At 39.2% G+C, this 22,552-nt stretch overlaps 1 protein-coding gene across 1 annotated transcript in view; it reads left to right on the top strand.

Annotated features, from left to right (window-relative positions):
* Window positions 1-356: 356 nt before the first annotated feature.
* The window catches only part of CATSPERE (catsper channel auxiliary subunit epsilon), a 29,755-nt gene continuing 7,559 nt past the window's right edge, over window positions 357-22,552 (top strand). The window contains 11 exon segments of the mRNA XM_064445465.1: window positions 357-452; window positions 988-1,065; window positions 2,146-2,252; window positions 7,019-7,112; window positions 7,390-7,503; window positions 7,892-7,936; window positions 7,938-8,132; window positions 8,135-8,269; window positions 8,271-8,333; window positions 8,336-8,380; window positions 22,166-22,218. Coding sequence (XP_064301535.1) covers window positions 357-452; window positions 988-1,065; window positions 2,146-2,252; window positions 7,019-7,112; window positions 7,390-7,503; window positions 7,892-7,936; window positions 7,938-8,132; window positions 8,135-8,269; window positions 8,271-8,333; window positions 8,336-8,380; window positions 22,166-22,218 — 1,025 coding nt within the window.

The following is a 22,552-nucleotide window of genomic DNA, read 5'->3' on the forward strand; positions in this document are numbered from 1 at the left end:
TTCCTTATTTTGTAACATCTGCCATATTTAATAAAAAGAGATGATAACATAAATTATTTTCTACCTCACCCCTTCTTTGACTCTGAGACAGACTGTGATCATGTGGGGAAATATGAAAACTTTAAATAATAAAAAAAGTGCCCTTGCTAACAAACTGAATTCATTAGTAGTTTGCAGCCTGCTAAAAATGATTGAACTTCACAGCTGTGGAAGCAAGCTTATATTCTCCCTGTGCAAGTTCTTGTTCTCAGCCACCACTGAGCAAGCAGCTGTATGATTACTCAGCTTGCCCTATTCTAAGGACGGATTGCAAGACTTTGCATTTTGATTTGAGTAGATGAATAGGAAACTGTAGGATGCGAACTATAGGATGTAAACTTGCAGCACGTCAGCTGTTTTATGGTAACTGCCTCTGTGCACATCCTTACACTGCTGTACTTTGTGAAAAGGTGGTGAGTCTGCCTCACCGAATAGTTATTCCCCTTGCATGTACCATCAGGTGGAAATACCAGGTATTTGCCTTCTTCCCCACTGAAAGAGCAGTCAGCGATGTGCCAGTCATGGAAGCATACATGATGCACATTTAAATAACACCTTTGCAACGTTTCCTTGGCAAGAGGCAAGTTCTGGTTTGTTTTAACAGTGAGTAACCCCTCTTCCTTTGCTGCAGCAGAACAGGCTGTATATAGCTGCAGAGCCCACAAGAATGGAGAGAGACAGAGGAAGGGCTTCTGAGGGAAGTATGATGGCATCAGAAGACAAAAAATTCTTTCCCTGTTTATTTCTGAGAAAAGGAGGTGTTGCTTCCCTCAGTAGTTGTTGCCTGTTCACATCAAAAAGAAACAAAGAATACAAGATCAGCTTGCAGCATTTGCATTGCCTAAGTTAATATTATATGTGTTGTCACAAGAAGAAATGCTATTGCGGTGATAGAATATTAGTGTTTGTTAGAAAGCTATCGACTTGTATCTCTTTTTTACTTGTTAGAAGTTAATTTTGTGGATATATGATCCTGAAAGTGCAGATGCTTCTGAAGTGAACCGCACTGCAATTTTTCCATTACAAGTATATTGAAATGATGCCACTTAAGAAAAAGTTTAAAATGCATGTCTTGTGAAAATTTACCTGTTGAAAGTGGAAGTGTCTTACTGAAATAAACTGCCTGCATACATCTTTACTTATTTCCTTTTATTGTGTTAAGAAAAATAAATTTGCAAGATTTTTCTCTCCTGTTAACACTGCAGTAGTAGCACAGGTATAATAAGCGAGGTGAAACCTATTGTCTATTTCATAGAGATAGAATAATTAGCAAGTTTTAGCGATTCAGTCAGATTTTAGCCTTTGTGAAAATTATATTCAGAAATTGTAGCTGGCAGAAATATGCAACAGTTAAACCAAAGACTCTTTCAGATTTCCTCATGCACCTGCATAGCAAACTGTCAGAAAAAAGTTGATGCAAAAGCATTGTGGAAGTCATGATATGTGATAAACAGGGATGTCAATTTACTGGTTTGATTTACACCTAAAATGTGACAACCTGGTGTACAAGTTGAACAGAGATTCATTCAAGAAATTATCCCACATGGATTAATATGCAGGGATTAATATGTACAAGAAATTCCCTTAAGAGTGAGTTTCTGATCTAAACAAATGGCAGAAAGTAATTGGTCATTGGTACAGTACCTGACATGAGGTATGCATGCACGGCACCACAATTTATTTTAGGGTTTTTTTATTATTACATTGCCATCACTTTATCTTTTAAAATTTTAACATTTGTTTAAAAATTGACATTACTGTCTTCAAGATTAAAATTAAACAGCAGGAAAAGGTAGGAATATTAATTGCAGTGTGAAGGCGTTTTTGTTATTAGATAACTAGATGTTAGGGAAGTGTTTTTATTTTCTGTCTGCTGCTACGGAAAGAATGCAGAGAAAACTGAACTTGGCTCTGAGTGTTGTGTATTCTGAAATGAATAGATTGAGTAAATATGATTTTAATGGTATGTCATTGTTTGAAAATGTATTTTATAATATCAAAGCTTATTCCAACTTCAGAATTTCAAAAGGGAAATGTTGTCATAAACAGCCTTGTACTAGTTGGACAAAAATATAATTAATAATAACTTTTATTTTACTTAAACAGAATTCTCAGATACTCAGAAGGCTGTTTTGGAATTTGGGACAGGAACCTGTTGTTCATACCTATTTGGAAAAAGAAAAGTATTATTCTCAGGAGCATCCAAAATTAAGGTATGGTATTTTAGTTATATTTTTTAAATGGAATGCTATTTAAAATTGTTACACTTGCGACTCTACAAACAGCTGTTGATGAGTAGAGCCGTGATGAGAGCTGTTGACAAGAGGCCCATATCTGGGCTTCTTTTTCCTGCTTTGAGATAACTTTGTGCTTCAGTAATAATTTTGCCATTTTTCCTTTTCTGTGAAGACAGCTTGTCATCTCTTAGGCAGGCTTAGCTGCCCTTTGTTTCATTCACCACAGTACTTAAAGTTAAGTAGACCTTTCTCTCAGTCCTATAAAGCTCACTGCATGTAATTGTTTTACTTCATATGTATAGAAGATCATGGAGTAGAAAGCAAGACTGGACTCAAAACCACTTAAGGAATTTTTGCTGTAAGGAATGGTCTCTGAGTCTTTGAGTCAATTGTCAAGTTGTAGGTATCAGCTCGGAGTTAAACATATCCCCTTCTTCAGGCATGCCATTCTGGAAGTTCAGAACATATGTGAGGTATTGTATCAAACACCTCATTCTCATTTAGAAAAAAATATCGGGCAGATACTCTTCTTCTCCCTGCTTTAGATTTCTAAGTAGGGGTGGCACATTTTTACTTTATGTGCTGATATTTCAAACACAATAAAAAAATAAGGTAGCTCAGGCAGAGTATCATCCAGGGTCAATTAAACTACTTCCAGTGCCTCTGCTAGCTTGTTTAGAATAAAGTTCAGGTGTCTGTGCAAAGTACCACATCTTAGACATTTTCTTTCACCTGTTGCTGAAGAAAATGCTGCTGTTCAGCATTTTCTGTGAATCAAGTCAACTATACCCTTGATGAGCTGTAGAAGGGCAATGGCCATAGTAATATGGTTCTAAACATATGTGATAAAATAATACCCAAAGTATTAATCCTTCCTTTAATGCTTGCTTATATTACAGTGATGCTTTGACAGGGGGTTTGCATGTTCTGGATAGGAAATAGAATAGCAAGGAAGTGGTTGGAAGGTGAGGGAAAAGTAAAAGGGATCCCAGAACCTCCTCATACTACAGCATCCACCATCAGGTGACATTCACAGGAGCTTTTTTTTCTTAGGAACATTGTATAGAATTCCAAAGGATGAATGAGTTTCTTTCTTTTCACAAGCAACTATTGTAAATTTTCTTAGAAATAAATAAAGGGATTGTGGTAAGATTTTGATGAGCCTGGGCAGTCACAAAAATGTAATTAATGAATCCAGACAAACCTGACCTTTGAAGAGCTTCCTGAGGCAGTGCCATCCCCTTCAATTCCTATTTTTAATGTGCTGGAGCCCCTGATGAAACTCTTCTGTGCTGTTATTTCTAGTATTTTTGACCAATAAATATTAGAACTAACATAAGGACTCTCATACTGTCATTTGCTCTACTTTTATCACTGTTTACTGCATTTGAGGGCAATGACTTCCAAGAGTGTGTAGTATTCTCCATATTTTGCAGTGTGCTGTGAAAACACAACAGGACAGCAGTGACAAAAATTTGCAGTTTTTATTTGATTGATTGATTGTGAGTTCATGAGAAAATGGAACAAACCAGTAAATAATGTCATGAGAACAAATGAGGAGTTATGCGTAGCAAAGGTATTTGTCACAAGTTTTGTGATCTGTAAAATTTTATCCTATGTAGGCCTTCAGCGAAGCTAATCCAAATACATCAGAGCTAAATTTTGTCATGGGGTAGTGAGAATGACTCTGGGTTTACATTTTACGAGGGGTTCTCAACTGCAGATGTTTCCTGCAGCATATTTGCCATCTGACCCTAACCCATTTTACAGACTCTCTTAATGCCAATTATAAGAAGTTCACTACTGTTTTGTGACTTCACCTTCTTTTTTAAAGAGTTTACTCTCAGCATGTAATTAATGCTATGTATTACACTGCAAGAAACGAGTATGACTTAATGGGGCGGGTAGTAGTGTTAATGTAGGTTTGGTTTGCTCTCTGTCGTTATCTATTGCACTTTTCTATTTTATCACTAGATGGCAACATAGCAACACTCTATATCAAAGTTGCTCTAACCAGAGATGGGCCTTTTCTATCGCATCATTCACCCCACCCCCTGAAATAGGAACATATGCATTCTGGCAATTTCAGTAAATTGTTTCTTAATGGCCTGAAATCTGGTATTACTTTTTTCTATCGTATTGGCTGCTGCTTTTTTAGACAACTGAAGTGCAGAATAATGAAGTAAAAGAAAATAAAATTGCTTTATAAATTAACAGTCTTTTTTCTTCCAAATAAGGAAGACAGTCTATTGATTCATCTGAATCATCTCACATATTGTTGGTTATTTTGTGGAAACACCTTTTATTTAAGTCAGTGGCACTTATGTTCACATCTACAATGATAGAATTTGCATCATTTTTGCCTTTCTAAATATTTAATTTACTGAGATAAGTCTGGAAGTTAATACATCTGTTGATTAAAAAAAAAAAACCTGAAGTAAGTTAAGGGTGAAACAACCTCTATCCAGTAATCATATGCAAGAGTCTCCTTAACACTGCTCTTGAGAGCACTGAGCCCACAGACTAATTCAAATTCTAGTCAGACTGGACAGGATGACTATCACTAAACAAGGTATAAAAACTGAAATTTTAAACTCAGTTTCTCAGGAGGCATATTTTTCAGTGAAATGAGAGAAAAAGAAACAAGACCAATCTTAACTCAGCTACAAGCTTCTTTTGCTCTTGGAACATTGGACAGACTCACGGTTTTGCTCAGTATTTGGTAGACAGCCACTGAGAGCTCTTAGGCTTCTTAAGTCTCCTCTCAAACTCAGCAGCAGCTTCTCAGGAAACTCAAAACAGTTTGTAAGAATAGGAATAGGCTCTTTCCTGCACCACATTTTCTCTAGAAGCCAAAACTAGAAAGCTTACATATCTCCCAGGTCTGCTTTATACTGAGCTGAATTTTTTTATTTTTAAGTTTCTGTCAGCCCTGCTGTATCTTGATATAGCGAAACAGAACTGTTTGGGCCTTGATATTTGAACAAGTCATCTTCTTCAGTGATGCTGGACTTTTGCACCCCATCAGATCCATCATTATCCTATGTATTTGATGAATGAGTTGTATTATGCCAACTGAAGTTAGGGAAGTAATATTGAAAAGCTGTGCAGCTACTATTAATAGAAATGCAACAAAAATAATTTCTCTGTCCTGATTAACTTGCATTATCCACACCCACTGTCTCCTGGGAATGTTCATCAAGGAAGTATCTTAAACTTCAAACTTTCTCTGGACTTGATGTATTAGAGCTACTACAGCTGTCTTCATATCAATGTATATCCTAATAGAGTGACAGTATGCTAGGTACCTATAATGGGGAGGAGCACACAGATTGCTGATCCCTGTAAGGAACCCATGGATGAATGGATTAGTAGAATTAATTCATAAATCAGTGGAATACACTGAGCATGGGCAAGTGAAGCATATAGTGAGGCCACACCTGGAGTACTGCATCCAGTTCAAGAAAGACAGGACTACTGGAGAGAGTCCAGCGGAGAGCTACAAAGATAATCAGAGGACTGGAGCATCTTTCTCATGAGGAAAGGCTGAGAGACCTGTGTTTGTTTAGCCTGGAGAAGACTGGGGGGGGCGGGATCTCATTAATGCTTATAAATATCTGAAGGGCGGGTGTCAAGACGATGGGACTAGACTCTTTTCAGTGGTGCCCAGTGACAGGACAAGGGGCGATGGGCACAAGGTGCAACACAGGAAAATCTCCTTCCCTGTGCGGGTGCCAGAGCAGTGGCACAGGCTGCCCAGGGAGGCTGTGGAGTCCCTTCCCTGGGGACATTCAAACCCCACCTGGATGCGTTCCTGTGCCCCCTGCTCTGGCTCAAGCAGGAGGTTTGGACAAGATGATCTCCAGAGGTGCCTTCCAACCCCTGCCATTCTGTGATTCTGTGATATAAAATTACATAATAAAATTTATTATTTTTTACCTGATTCTCTAAGTTAGTTGATCACCAAGCATACTAACATTTTCTGCTTCCAGTGCTTAGAATATCTGCATTAGGGGTGCATGTGTAACTGTCAGTGTGATGCATACATACACAGAGTATGTAACAAACTAAGAATTCTTCTTCCCAAAGACTTAGAAATTCCCAAGATTCATTACTATTTCTGCTGTCATGCTTGCTAGTCTGCATGATTTACGATAAGCCTGTTCTTACACATAGGTTATCTCGTTTAAGCTCTATTTTCTCTTATGGCTTAACAACACAACTCTTGCTGAATTATCAGCAGCCCTGAACATCATCTGCAACAGGGTTTGGTATTCTTGTTAATCTGTTTTTCTCTACACATTCCAAGTAGCTCAAAGGAGGCTGTGGGAAAGGTGGGAAGAACGTGTCTTCAGTAATAGTGAAAGCTGTATTATTCCATGGAGTTATAATGCTACAACCATTCATTTTTAACTGCAGATACTGTCTTCTCAGCTGAATCTTTCAGTCAGGTACAGTTTCTAGACAGCACTGAGATAGGAATATGCCTGGTTTTGTAAGTTTAGAAGTTAAAGTCCAGCTGCAGGCAATTATTTTACCTTTTTCTCTCTGATTAAGTTTCATCATCTATCTTCTGGAATTGGAACCGAATTTGGAAATAATTTTGTGCCACTCACTGTCGATGCAGTTGTTCTCAGCCTGTGACATTAATCATGTACCTGAATTTATTTCAGTCAGTTCAACTGACTGAAGTTTTCATCTTTCAAGTGTCTCTCTTTATCTGGTGTTTCTTCTATTTCCAGATTATGGACTGTTGATGCACCTGGAATCTCTGATGACATCATAGCAGAAATACAGGAAAAGCAAACAGTATTTCATGGATGCTTTGTTCTCCTTTTATAATTCCAAGGACCAAACAATAATTTCCTAGCGAGGAAAATTACATCTCACTCTGTTCCCCCCAAAATAGTGACCTCTCCATTAAATGGTCTGCATGTTTTCCAACAACAGCAATTTTTATTACAAAATTTTGGAACTTTCTATAAAAATGATGGATTCAAAGCTTACACAGGAATAAAAGTTCCCTCAGATGCATTGACCCAAGGCCTAAATAACAATGTAACCAATGTGGCTCTAACAGATAATGGAATCACATTTTTAATAAATGGTAATTTTCGTAAACAAGAAGCTAATAATTTTTTTAAAACTTGGAGCAGAACACAAGCTTCCTGAAAGTTAAATAACTGGAATACATTCATGTTGGTGTTCATCTGTCTATCCAGTGCAGGTAAGTTATCTGTAGTTCTCATTTGACATTTAAGATATGGATGGTCGTCATTAAATGTCTGGATGAATCTATTTTAGATCTACTTTTCATTGATGTAATGCTGGGTTTGGAACTAGAAATGACCAGACAGCAACAAGTTTATTTAAAGAACGTTTTGAAATAAGGTCTGCACACTGTCTGTGGCTTTCACTGCATGAGCTCATGCATCCATATGAAATAATTTTTAAGATCACAGCTTAAATTTGTAAATTAACTTCAGTGAAGCTCTCCTAATTACATTGGCTGAAAATGTATCCCAAAACATCTTGATTTCTTAATGTACATCCTTGATGTAAACTGTAAGAGAAGTTACTATTTACCTAATCACTGTGTCATTTACTTTTAATAGAGTGGAAAACAATGAAGTACTTTGGCAGCATGGACACCTACTGAGGTGTCCATTATATCCATTATATCTTGGATATAATGAAACATTTAATAAAACAAGAGATACAGAAAACTTAGTGAAGTTCTTAAATTTTCTAGACACTGCTTCTTTATCTATAGAGGCTGTTAGCTATGACTCAATCCAATCTGAAATTACATTGCTGCTGATCTGCAGTGGCTGCAGCTTCTCCATGCTTTTTTTGTGTGAGTGGCTGTTTATAATGAAGACAGACAATTTTGGGGCTTAAGAAATTTTTACTTACCTGTTCCTCGCCAGTCTGTTATGATGCTGATATACATAAATGCAGCATTATCAGCTGGGCTGCCATGGGATGATGTAAGCATTTACTACACCTACAAAAACCCCACAGATAATGGATATTTTCAAGTACCTGGATCAAAACTTTATCAGAAGTGTGTCATGGGAGCACTATTGAGCAGATTATTCTTTGTTAAGTATATTATATTTTAAGTAGTTATTAAGTTGGGGTTTTTTTATAATTAAGGGATAAAGTAAAAGGAATTTCAAGTAAGGCATCACTGAAGGTACCTGTTTGGAAATAATAGTAGTAGAATAATATTTATTCATTTCATTTGTCTGATAAGACTGAAAATTATTATTTTTAGAAGGACAGACATACCAAGAAGAGAGTTAGCAAACTGTTATTCTTCAGGTATTGTTAACCTGCATCCCTGTCAGTATGATTCTAATAAGAAAAGCCTGGCTTCCAGCCTTAGCATTTGTTACAGGAAGATAACTTGATTATTTTTGTCCAGTTCTGTTTGACTAGAAGTTTAATGGCATGATAGCTGTGATTTTTCTCAGAGAAAGTAACTTGAAAGGGCATAACGACAACTATTTCAGTGCATCAAAGAGAGATTATTTTGCAACTTCATGGCTTTTTGTAGCACACACTTTCAGATTATAATCACAGCATCATATTGGAAATACCTGGAATTCCCTAGTAGGACACAACTGTTATTAAGAAAAACCCTTTTATTAATTATTTCAGCCTCAGGAAACCCCATCAAGTCTTTTCCCAAGGTAGCAGCTCATCTTTAGTTGGCTGTTAAAGTAGAATTCAGCTGAGCAGGTGCCATTCACTCTACAGACAATGGTATGTCTTTGTGACTACTTGAGACACCTGGCAAATATACAAAAGTCCAATCTTAGTCCACCTCTGTAAAATTCCGTGGAGCAGTGCCTGGATACTACGACAGCCATGTGCTGCAAAATTGTTCATGAAACTTGAGAGATCTTCTTCTACAGTTTTGAGCTGTTGTTCCAATCAAAAATGCTCTGAGACTGATGGATCATACGGAAAAGCTCTCTTGGGTAAAATTCACCAGCTCCAAAGGCCATGATAAATATTTGTCGGGACCAGGATTGCAAGATGAAGCTATCAGGCTTATTGGGCACTCAGTCTTACCTGCTGATGCATTTTATGTGACATAGAGGATGGATCCTAACAAGGTAGCCTGGTAATGCCTTGAGAACCAAGCTTATCATTGCAAATTCAGCAGCAGCTGAGATACTACCCTCAAAGAACAAGAAGCAGGTAGGCAGAATATGGCATAACTGCCAGTCCAACTATTGCACAGTGCAGGCAGCCACGCCAAGGGTACTGGCAAGAAGATAAGATTTCCAAAGAGGATTTGATAAATATTTCTGCTAAAAATAACAACATCAAGGTACCATAGAAAGGCATGCTGACAATGCCATGAGAGGAGGTCAAATGATAGTACTGAAGCTGTTTCCTTGGTGGTCCTTTTTAAAGAGGTCAGGCTTATGAAGGCTCACAGAAGACTATACCCAAGTACCATTTACGTACTGACTCAGCAAGGAGAAGCATGAGAAGGAAACCCATTAATAAATCTTCCAGTGCTCTTTGTGAGAGAGAGTTTCTGCCTCATGGCCACTGCAACTTCCCTAGCCTGACTAGAGCTGATCCACAAAAGTCTTGTGTTACTGCCCCTGGCATAGGCAAGAGACAACTCTGTCCAAATGGGAAGACAGGCTGAGCCTCTGGCCTTTTTACTTGGGGGACTGTTGAATGTTTAAAATAGAAGCACTCTTTAATACACTGTAGCAGTAAACAGACCTGCATGACTCAAAATCAGGTCCAGCAACATACCCTACATGAGGTAATGATTGAGCTCAAATGCAAATCCAAAGTGTACAGGAGATGGAAGCAGGGACAAGCTACCAAGGACATGTAGGGACAGAATTGGGAAAACCTGAGCTTGGCTGGAATTTAAACTAGCAAGGGATAAGAAAGGTAACAAGAAAGGCTTCTGTAGGTGCATCAACAGCATAAGGAAGAAGAAGAAAAAGGTGGCCACTGCTGGATCAGGCTGGAGATTTACTGAATAAGGATAAAGAGAAGGCTGAAGTATTCAGTGCCTTACTCCCTCAGTCTTTATTGACAAATTCTGTCTTCGCTCTTTCAAGGTCTCCATTTACATTAGTAAATTTTGTGGGAGAGAGTTACTACGTTAAGTATCGATAGATCTAATTAGGGACTACTTAGATAAGCTGCACATGCACAGTCCACACGATGAGACAGGATACCTTTAAGACTGCTGAGGGAGCTGGCAGATGTCATTGTAAGGCCATTCTTCATGATCTTTGAATAGTTGTGGTGATCAGGGGGAAAAGACAACATCTCAGCCATCTGAAGAAGAAGAGAAGGAAGACAAGGGAGGACTATGGGCCAATCTGTCTAACCTTAGTCCGTAGGAATATTATTGATCAAATCATCCTGGAAGGCATTTCCAGTCACAGAAAGAATGAGAAAGTGATTGGAAACAGTGAGCGTGGTTCTACCAAGAAAAAATCATGCTTGACCAACCTGATCATTTTCAGTGAGAAGATGACTGACTTGGTGGACAAGAGTGTAGATATCATTTACCTTGACTTTAGCAATGTGTTTGTTATACAACGAATGACTGGAGCACAAGGCGGATGGAAAACCGGCTGACCCCAGAGGGTCAACAGTTCAAAGTCTAACTGGCAGAGGTGAGCTGATAGGCTTAACATCGTCATCAGTGGGATGAAATGCACCCTCAGCAACGAATGATGCAAAATTGGTGGAGCAGCAGCTGATAACCTGGAGACATGGAGATATCTCCTCATGACTTTGAAATGAGTAGGTCCATTTTCACAATCCCTTTCAGATTATACAGTTTAAGAGAGCCACAGCTAGTTTTCAGAAGGGAATAATCCATAACATGAAAAACAGCACCCAATACAGGGCATATAAAATGCATCTACATCCATGCTAGATACACAGTCAACAAAAACAGATACACCATTAGCAGATTTGAGAAGTAGTGTTTGAGCTATGTGGTTACGGAGAACAATATAAAAGGTAAATGAGGCTGTATTCAACCATGGATCAAAATAATAATAATGGAATGTCACTACTATTTTCTGCCACATTTTCTATTTTGCTTGCTCAGTCATTGGCTTCACCAGAGGTGACTCTCCAAGAAAAGATGATCTGATACATACCCTCAACAGTTTTGGAGAATTCAAGGCAAAACATAGCAACCATCTGGTTCTTGTGCAGAATGAAACTGTTGCCCGCAGAATAAATATTGGAGCAGTATTGTCTCAGGAGGTTCACTGACAGAAGTGCAGTCCTCAGTACTTGAGTTGGAGAAGGCTTGCTCAACTTCACAGCTCTGAGTAAAATAAATAAATAAATAAAGATCAAGGCACTAATGGTTGTTCTTCTTCCATGTGGAGTGGTCTGGAACTCATTCAAAATTTCAGTCATATCTGAATTTCAGTAGCGTTAGGAAATTAATTAATCTGTGCTCTTTCTAAACTCTCTGTAGTTTCTAGGCTGGGTTGAACAACAGACAGATAAGTGGGACCAAATTATTTAGACAAACATCTGAATGGGTTCAAATTATTTAGACAAGCTCCTTTTTTCATTCTTTCTGTATCAGAGGAATGAAAAGCACAGAAAACTCCTTACAGAGACTATTCAGCTGAATAGCCCCTCTACAGGGTTGAGTGAAAGTGCTTTCAGAGATTAAGGTATAGTAATCAGAACTGAAAAGCTTCAGACATCCACAAGCAGCCCCCTGGAGTTCCACCTACAATGCCATTGTAAAAGCATCTATGAATGATAGTGTTTCTTAGAGCACTCTTACTCTTAGAGCACGCTAACTCCACTTTAGTGCTGGATGTGAAGGGGATGCTTCTTGTTATCACTATTAGTGTGGGGTTTTGTGTATACTGACAAAGAAAAACTAAAGGGCTACTTAGTTCAAAGTTCCTTCAGATGTGTATCCCATATGCCTATTCATTTCCTGTCTCTGGAAGAGGTCCCCATAGTGCTGATTAGATCTAGAATTATGGGGTTGAGGAGACTATAGAATACATGGTGTGGTCTCCTTTATGTCCCTATGTGCAAAAAGCTGAAGCATGAGCATGCCTCATGAATATTGCTCAAACCATATGGTTGCAAGTGCTAACAGCACATGCATCCATAGTGGCAGCGTGCCTATGGGGAGTATTTCCTAAAAACTCTATCAGTGCTGAGTAGCTTATTTTCTCAGAAACGTTCCTGTATCTGAAATTTATACAATTACCACCAGGCATTTCATTATCACACCAAACATCGTGCAGTATGGTTAGTATTTTAGAGCAGATGATCATTTGATGAACTAGTTCAGCCATTGTTTTATTAAAGACACTGGTATCACCCTTCCTCATATGAGATCATACGTGGTAACACTGCCATGTCAGTAGATTGAAGTTTGTACATGTCATTAGAAGAAAATAAAGGAGTTTTCCTTCCTTCTTTAAAATGTGCTCCTTATTTCTGTATAAAGACTCATCTTCTATCCCCATGACATCCAGATTCTCAAGCAAAAGGATTCCAGCTAACAAAGCAAATGATCCTGTAAGATCCTGTGGTTTTTTCCTTTTTTTTTTTTTTTTAAGTGGGAGTGAGATTGAGAGGGCAAAAGATATGCCTGTCAGACACTAGGCAGAGCTTGTCAAAAGATTTCTCTTTAACTTGGGAATGTATATGAATGAAGTACATGTAGATATCGTATAAGAAAGGTGACAATTGTAAGAAAAATTAATTTGAAATAAATACAGTCATAGTCTTTTGTAAATTTAAATTACACAAATGTGTATTCTTTCTGCTTTTCTTCTTACAGACTACTTCGGGAGTATATGGATAAAAATGAAAAATAAAATCTTATTTGCTGCAGGAACTGGCTTGAAAGAATTAGTAAAGCTTCCTGTGTGGGTGAGTGGAAAGAAAAACATGGTCCTTTATTTGAATTCATCTGCTAATGTACATGTTATTAACTGATGGTTCTAGAATATACTGCCAGACCTATCCTTTGGAAATTTAAATATTTAGCTCCACATTTAGCTCTGAAGATTCTTACTCAATTGTAGCTTGTCAGCGTAGCATGGATTTGAATGTCTGCTCTCTGGACATGGGACATGAAGTGACATTTTGGTCTCTGATAGCTTTTGAGGAGACAGTGACTGTAAGTATATCTCTGGAAGTCTACAGGCAGACCTACTATGACTAGAAAAAATCAGCAGTTAAGAAGTTGCTCACAGAATCTGTGTTAAAAATAAGGTAAGGGGTTTTTTAAGGTTTCTTTCAAATATGAGTTTCTTCCTACTGTATTTTGTTATACATTTTCATTTTCTGCTGTATTTAGGCAATATTTGGGATAGTCCTTATGTGCATGTAGCAGTGGAGAAAGGCTTCTTTCCCTGTGCATTCACTGCTATTGAGACCCCACAGCAGAGTATATGCTCACATAGTTCATCCAGATTAATTTTCTACTAATAAAGCTATTATTTAAATTTATTTCCTGGCTTTTAAAATCAATAAAAGAAACCATTATTTAAAACTGTAAATTAAAATAGCATATTAACTAAGCGTCATCCTACCAGGTCAGCACTGTACGTCTGTAAATTAACTACACAGTTCTGCAATATTAAGAAGGCGGATTTCTTAATAAACATGAACAATTAGTTACACAACCTGGAAATCATCTGCCCTGATTTAGGTATATGGAACACTTTAAAGTATCTTTTAAGTGTCACCATTTCATCTTGATTATCTGCCCCTGTCCATTCTGCTGCTGCTTTGCTTCATGGGTGTCAACATCTGGATGTTTAATGATCTATACATATCAAAAGTGCCTCTCTCGTGTTGAACGACCTGCTAATTTAGGTGTCTCTACTGTAATCATAGCATGTTGTGAAGCAACCAGTATTTCTGAAGAGTTTAATCCTGTCACTCTCTACAAGTTCACCCTTTCCTAGGTATTTCAGAAACAGGACTCAGTCAACAAGCCCATAAATGAGGCCCACCCACTACTACAAAAACACTGATTGTTTTGGCAAGGCTTAGGACAGGTCCTGAACTAAAGAGCTAGAAAATACCACAAGTAAATGATGTAGAGGAAAAGGATCTGATGAAAGATCAGCTCTTGTTGCTTGCTGTTCATATGGCACACACCTCATCCTCCTTCTAGATGCAGCATTGTGGTTCTCACAAATGAGATGGAGTGGGTAGAGTGTTTCCAGCTCTATCACAGTGCCATGATGTATCTTTGCAGCCTTCCTTGAGACAGAGTAATTTCCAGTCACATCACAGACACCACTGTTTTCCTCCGATATATGTGAGAATGCCTGGTCATGAAGTGCAAAGTTTGTTCTTATTGTGTGTGGGAATATTGTTGAAGGAAAATTCTTGTGGTAGTCTGAGATGCTATTTCTTTCCCTGTGGTGTGCCCATAAAGAAGAGAGAGTTGAGGATTTACATAGCTATGTAATCCTGCTGTCCAGTGACCTTGGCTCCTTGCTTTTCCTTTTCCTTCCTTTGTCTTCCTCCCTTTCCAGCTCCCACCCACTCTCAGGGAATTCTAATCCTCCTCTCTGTGCTTCTGCCCCACGAGAGGCTGAGAATGGGGAACTGACCACAGTGAGTGCTGGAGTGTTTGAAGTAGTGACTGATTAGAAAAAAGGCTTTCTTTTTTCTGCTGGAGCTGACTGTGGAATGGGATTGGCATTCTGGTAGAGGTGACCAGGTGGCTACCATGCATATGATCATGTCCCCTTAAAGACAGCAAATTGGTTCGCTGCAGCAGTGTCTGCAGTAGAAGCCAGTCATCTCTCTTCTGTGACATGGGGATCTTTGAAGGAAAGCAGAATGTGTGATTCCAAAAATCAATTATGCCGAATCGCTGAGGGTGTCTATGTGACACAAGGAAAACACAGGAGACAGGAATTAGGATGCTGAATTGTGCAGTCCTTGCGAGTGCCTTGCAAGCATGACAGTGCTTTTATTTTCAGATGTTTCAGAGGGAGCTGCATTGCTTAGGATGAGAGTAGACCTCTCGGGTGTCTTTTCCAAAGGAATCTGGACAGTGTAAGAATACCGAGAGGTTGAAAGAGCACAGGCTGAGTTTTTTTGTGCCAGGGCATTTGTCTCAACTAAATGAAGGCTCCTGGTTTATGGGATGTATCTACCTGTAGTTCAGATATCTAATGTAGGGTAGATGAATCCCAGATAGGTTGCTGTTTGGGCAACCTAGAACCACATGAGTAGAAAAAAGATTCAGCCTCTCACCTAACATAGGCACTGTGGAGGATGCATACAAAATAAATGCCAGAAGCATAATTGGACATTCTTTTAGATTCCCCAGATATCACGAAGATATCTTTTTTCTCACTAGAAGCATCATTGTGGTTTAAAGATTTTTATTAATTATTGTTATTCTTTATTCTCTTTTAGACATTTACATCTTACCATCAAACTGATTATACTTTAGAATCCAATTCTGCAAAGGCATTGTGAGTATATAGTAGATGTTAATAATGTAGTTTTGATAAGTAGGAATTAAAAGTTTCTTCAGTACCATGCTAACTGCCCTGACAGTTGTTTACATAAATTAAAAAATACAGTTACTATTGCTAACGGGAAAATACTGCTTGTTGCTTCAAGACAGGCCATATGCAGCCCAAAATGGACATGAGTCGCATTAGGGAAAGCAAGTAAATTATTTATAAAATATAAAATACATAATCCTGTTACAAGGGGTTTATAAGAGTCTTATTGGCAGAAAAACCATGCACATTTTACCTAATACATAAATCTATTCCAAAGTTTCTTTTCAGTCTTTATGTTCCAGCTGACAGGCTCTTCCGCATTTGTATGTTCCTGGATGAAAATACAGCTGTTCAACAAACCTACATGCCCAGGTTATATTCACTGATGAGGATCTGGGGTTGGAGATCAATCCTAACTCTCTTATCCTCACTTTTGTTTTAGATCTGCATACAGGTTTATTCGAATCTTCTCTCCATCTCCAAAAGTGTTATTGATACTCAGGTTACTCAGGAGACAGTTCTGACCTTCTTCCATACTATTAACCAGCCTTTTTAAAAAATGCAAATGTCCCTTTGACAATCAAGATGCTATTGTCTTTTGTATGAGTGAATTCATAACAAATCGATAGCCTACCACAGGCTAAAAAATGTCTTCTCTCATTTGGTAAGCCTTTTTGCAAATATCATTGTAGAGCCTTTCCAGACTCTAAACCTGACACCTAAGAAATCAATTTGTTTCATGTTGATAAAAGAAAGTGGCCACTGCCCTCAACATTGTTGTAATGCTTGCAGCTCTGCACTAGAAAATGACTGTAATGTAATGTCAGGCTTAAGTATTCCATCAGGTATGCTGTAGGAATTCAAAAGGTATGGTTTTCCCAGTACACAATGGCCAAATTACCCTCTGTGAGGTGAAGGTGTGTTTGTTTTCATTCTCCTTTGAAGCATCTGAGTTTGAGCACAGACGAGTATGATACCAGATAGACTAAACCACTGCACTGATGTACTTGGGAGAGTGTTATTCCAGAGATGCATGGGTTGTTGGACCTCATTCTTATGTTTAAAATTAATTACAATTCTCTGTTATTTCAGAGGTTTCAAACCTTCATATGTCACAAAGTAATCACCCAAGAACTGAAATGCTTTAGTTAACTAATTCTACTGTGCTTTATTTAGAAGAATCTGGATATAACTAAAATGTCCTGAGATACTCAGAAAGCAAGAGTAGATGCCTAATAGTCCTACCTACTGTGATTTGTATGCTTTACTATCAGCTTCCCTTTATTTGTTCCCATAATTACACTCATTATATTTTTAGAAGTTATTTTGTCAGTCTCATGTGTCCCCTTAAATTGGTCTGACAACTGGTAATGAGCTCAGATTCTGTGTTGTGTGTTGTTTTGAAAAGCTTCTTTTGCTATTAGCAAAATAGCTTCCTTACATCAAGACAAGATTTTTACATTTTCAGTTAGGTGAAGTATGCATCCAAAGATCTTGGCAAATGATCCATGAAAAAAGGCTAAATACCCCAAATGGTCATTCTTCTTTGACTTTGTCTTTGAATCAGCAGTACTGCAACCCACTTTAAAATCACTGGCATCGGAGCTCTTACACCAGGATTCATTCCTTTCTTTTCATCCAGATACTCATTTGTTTACCAGGAATCATCAGAAATTGGTAATGCCTCCTTCATTTTGTTGAGGAAGCCCACCGTTACTTTAGGATATCAGATGATTTTAAAACCCTCAATAATTAGCACAGACTTTATACTTTGGTGAGCTGTCCTGTAGTCTTCTGGATTCTTCTACTATCACCCATGAGGATCTCACTGCCAAAGAATTAAACAATCTTAAATCTATCAGTAAATCTATCATTGGCAGGGCCCTACATCTTGCACCCCCATCTCCAAAGATACCAAGTCTTGGCAGAGAATACCATATTTCTCTTTATCTACAGTGGTAATCACCGATGCCACTGATAGTAACAGTGATGCATAAAAAAGCAAACACATATATTCAGTTTGCTCTGTGCACTTGGGGAGAAGGACTGTGAGGGACTGGATGCCCAGAATTAGCACACGTATTCCTCTGCCTCCTTCTAACTTGGATTAGCAAATTTATCAAGCCTACTTTATGAGCAGAAATTACTTGTGGTTTCTGAGATAAATCTGCTTGTGTTTTGCTCAAGTACCCCCATGCAGTCAAATCTGGTTGTTTTCAGGCAGGTCACTTCCCTAGTCACTTTTGTGGTGTGAATTCATCTTTGAGCCCTTCATTTAAGTATGTTTGATTATTTCAGACTTCCCTCTCTTTGCTCCCTCCCCTCAGCATGCTGTTCAGTTTCTTTTTCCGTATCAGCTTGTACCTGTACTGGTGGCAGGATCCTCAAAATGTCTATGTGGATAGCCATTCCACCATTTTTTTTCTTCCACACAAATCAGTCAAAAAGGATTGCTTCTTGGCAAGTCTCAGAATTCATGTAGCTATTTTTAGCCCAGGATTCAAGGACAAAGGTCTTTATGTTAATACACTGAAGTATAGAGCCATAAAGACCCCTATATGCATCTGATTATATCATCACTATGCTCTGCATCAAAGGACAATGTAGCCGGTTTATTCTGTTGTCAGAAATGGTTGATCTCTAAAAGTTTTGAGTCAAGCTTCCAATTCAACTCTAATATTCTCCTTCAAGGAGTGCTAAAAATGCTAGCGAACAAACCTTGCCATTTCAGATTCTCAGATCACAGATGGGAAATATGATCAGCTGTCTTCAGTACTGTTTGCAAGGACCAATGATTTTCTGAAATTGATTTCTTTATGGAAAACTACAATAGGAGCAACCAGCTAAGTATTCTGTTTTAGGGCTGCCTGAGTCAACAGTCTCTGACTTACAGAATTCAGCTTCAGTGCTACAGTAGGTTGTCTTATGCCTTCCATCTTATCTCAACACAAGCCAGAGTTCTGCAAAAATTGAATTCAGATAGGATGTCTGTAACTCTATTTCCATCTTCATAATTCCAGATTCTACTGCACCTGTTAATGGGCTCAATAATAAGCCCAAATTTCCCACAAGTGATCAACCTCTGTTTCCAGCAAAAATCGAAAACATAGTCCCATACTAGCTACTGCAAAGAAATTTAACTCTATCTCAGCTGAAACCAGGACAGTATCCACCCCTTATTCCATACCATTTACATCATGCCCAGGTTCCACACTATCCAATACAACCTTATTAACCTCCACCCCCCCTTCCCATCCTTTGATAAAATACACAGATATCATTTAGTCCATGGCTTTGGGCTCCATCTCTTCTGGTGGTCACTCAGGACAGGAGAGGTAGTGTGTTGCGCGGAGTTACTGGGCACCAAAGCCAGCTCAGGTTGGATCACTGCTGTACCTGCACTGCTTCTTGAAAGGCTTGTCCTCCATTGGTTTGGGTGGTTCCTGCTGTAGTAATTCCTATAACGTGCAACTCATATCACAGGTTACAACAATTCAAAGGTAGAACCATTACAGTCTCCACCCCTGGCCCCTTTGGGCCAGGTTATAGGATTTAACATTGCAATGAACTCCTCCCCTTGCTCCCAGCCTGGCTAGCAACAAGGGGTTTCTGCTATAGTAATTTCCATAACATGTAACTCAGATCCTGGGTTAGAACAATTTAAAGATATTTCCATTACTATCTCCACCCCTGGTTCATTTGGACCAAACTATCAGGTTTAACATTGAAATGAACTCCTCCCCTTGCCCCTGCTCTGGCTTGGACTTACCCACAGACTGTAGTCCTTTAGGGTTGTACCTACTCCAAGTGGAGCCTTACCCAGGAGCCACAGTCTCTTCATGGGTACACCTGCTGCAGCATAGACCTATCCAGAGCCACAGTCGCTTTGAGGTGCCCCTGTTCCAGTGTGGCCTTCTCCATGGGCCTCAATGCTTTCAGAGCTATACCTGCTCCAGCATGGCCTTGTCCACAGCTGCAGTCCCTCCAGAAGTAAGCCTGCTCCGTTGTGGGCTTATCCATGGCCATGCACTTTGAGGTGCTCCAGCATGACCTCATGCACAGCCACTGATGCTTCAAGGTGTACCTGCTGCAGCACGGACTTATCTACAGCCGCAGACACTTTGATGTGTACCTTCTCCAACATGGACTTATCCTTGGGCCACAGTTGCCTCAAGGTGTACCTGCTGTGGCACAGACATAACCAAGGCGACAGATGCTTCGAGATATACCTGCTCTGGCATGGGCTTATACACAGGCACGGATGCTTCGGGGTGTCCTGCTCCCACGTGGACTCATCCACAGGTCACAGTCCCTTTGACTTGAGTCCATGCTGGAGTTCCAGCCTGTCCAGTGCAGCAGCACATAAACAGCAGCAGGGCCCTGGCCATCTGCCAGCCCAGGCGCATCGCCATGGCTGTTACCAGAATGTTCCCAGGCCCGGCAGGGTAAGGGGATAAGCAGTACAGCAGTACAGCAAGCAGCGAAAGCAAAAAGCGCCACTAATGAGCACTAGACTTTAAGGCACACGGTGTCTATATACAGTAAGTCAGGCAAGCCCCATAGCAAGCACAGAAGCCTGCCAATTAATAGCTAAACAGCAATAACAGCTATAAATTCCGTCTAGCACATTCCAGTCAAATCTGTCATTATATCAAACCTTTTGTGCCCCACGTTAGGGACCAAAAAGGACTGTCGTGGCTTAGCCCCAGTCAGCAACCAAGCCCCACGCAGCCGCTCGCTCACTCCCCCCTGGTGGGATGGGGGAGAGAATCGGAAGGGTAAAAGTGAGGCAACTCACGGGTTGAGATAAAGACAGTTTAATAGGTAAAGCATAAGCTGCATGTGGAAGCAAAGCAAAACAAGGAATTCATTCACTCCTTCCCACGGGCAGGCAGGAGTTCAGCCATCCCAGGAAAGCAGGGCTCCATCACGTGTAACGGTTACTTGGGAAGACAAACGCCATCACTCCCAATGTCCCCCCTTCCTTCTGCTTCCCCCAGCTCTATACGCTGAGCATGACATCATATGGTGGGGAGTATCCCATGGGTCAGTTGGGGTCAGCTGTCCCGGCTGTGCCCCCTCCCAGCTTCCTGTGCACCCGGCAGAGCAGGGGGAGCTGAAAAAGTCCTGGATCTGTGTAAGCACTACTTAGCAACAGCCAAAACATCTCCACATTATCACCGCTGTTTCCAGCAAAAATCCAAAACATAGTCCCATACTAGCTACTATGAAGAAAATTAACTCTAGCCCAGCTGAAACCAGGACAACCTCCCACCCAAACTTGACTTTTCTTCATTTCACAATATGTTTTGTCCGCAAACTAAAAAAAAAAATCTTTCGTCTGTTCACATTTTCTAGCTGTCTTCACTACCTCACTTTAATTGGACTTATGTTTACCTATAAAGTCCCATTTCACAGCAATCATTAATCCATCCTCCCAAAGCAGAATTTATTCTACCATTCCAAGAGAACTAGTCCTGAAACTAACATTGAAAAATGTAGTCTGTCCTTGAATAGCTGCTATATTACTAAAAAATTAATCAGGAGGTCTAATAAGGTCAAACTTCTTTCTCTGGAATCAATAAGCATTTAAAAATCACTGACTGCTAGGACTGACTCTCATAGTCCCTCAAACATACACCTGTAACACCACAACAATAGCTGTATTAGTATTAGTGTATCACAGTGGGAGTAAAATGGGACGCTGACATTGTAGGTGATGTGATAATAAAATAAGAAATAATAAGTAATAATAATAGGTGCCTCTTGTCTCCAAATGAAATGACCTTGATATTGCTGCATTTCATTTCTTTGGTGTTACTGGTTTATTTCAAGATAAATTCTAACATAAATTCTTGTTTGGGGCAGGGGATTCTTTTGTAGGGAATTAACCAGTGGTGTTATGTCAGCTGAACTGCAGCCTAGCATCTTTGAAAATGCAAGTAAATTACAGCATCAGGTAGGCACTGTAGCTTGATAAGAAAAAAAAAATACAGTAACAATGCTTCTCAGATTCTTGTGAGCAAATCCTGACCCATTGCCAGGAAGGTTCCACTCCAGTTCATATCCTTCCAATTAACTAACATCATGTAAAATAATACAAACAAAGTCTAAGTAGAAATGCGGAAGAGAGGGAGTTCACAGTACAGTATTGATGAAGAAGCGTCCAAGATGAGAAAGATAAGAAACAGTTTGTGGACAAGACAGGAGCCATAGTACTGAACCAGCATGCAGAATTGGTGCAACAGCCGCTACTCCCATTCGTAGTGACCAGACTCCTCAAAGTGCGTGGATGAGGTTCACTTCTGGAAGGTTTCCTGGATAAACTGAAGTTTGTATTTTTTTCAGGTGCCTTACTTTTGTGTTGGCTGCCCTCCAGGAAGACATATCATTCTTGAGAGGTAAGTTTCAATAATTTATTTAGTTCTGGGTAACTAGTTGAAAAAAATGCTAATATAGTTGTATTTTTAGCCTCATATATATCACGTATTATATTTATAAAATGTTTATTTTGCTGCATAAATGCATAAAAATAATTGAAATGTTTATCTTTTGGAATTATGTACAGATTTATATAGCTTATAACTTCTGACAAAAATAACTAGCCATTTTTTAAAAATTAAAATATCCAACTTTCCATAATATTATAAATTCTCATTATCATCCCTGGGAAAGACAGCGTAATGTAGGTATCCTTTATCCTGTCTTGGGGCAGTGGGATAGAGAAGATGATCT

Source organism: Phalacrocorax carbo, chromosome 3 (assembly GCF_963921805.1).
Source record: "Phalacrocorax carbo chromosome 3, bPhaCar2.1, whole genome shotgun sequence".
NCBI classification, from domain to species: Eukaryota; Metazoa; Chordata; class Aves; order Suliformes; family Phalacrocoracidae; genus Phalacrocorax; species Phalacrocorax carbo.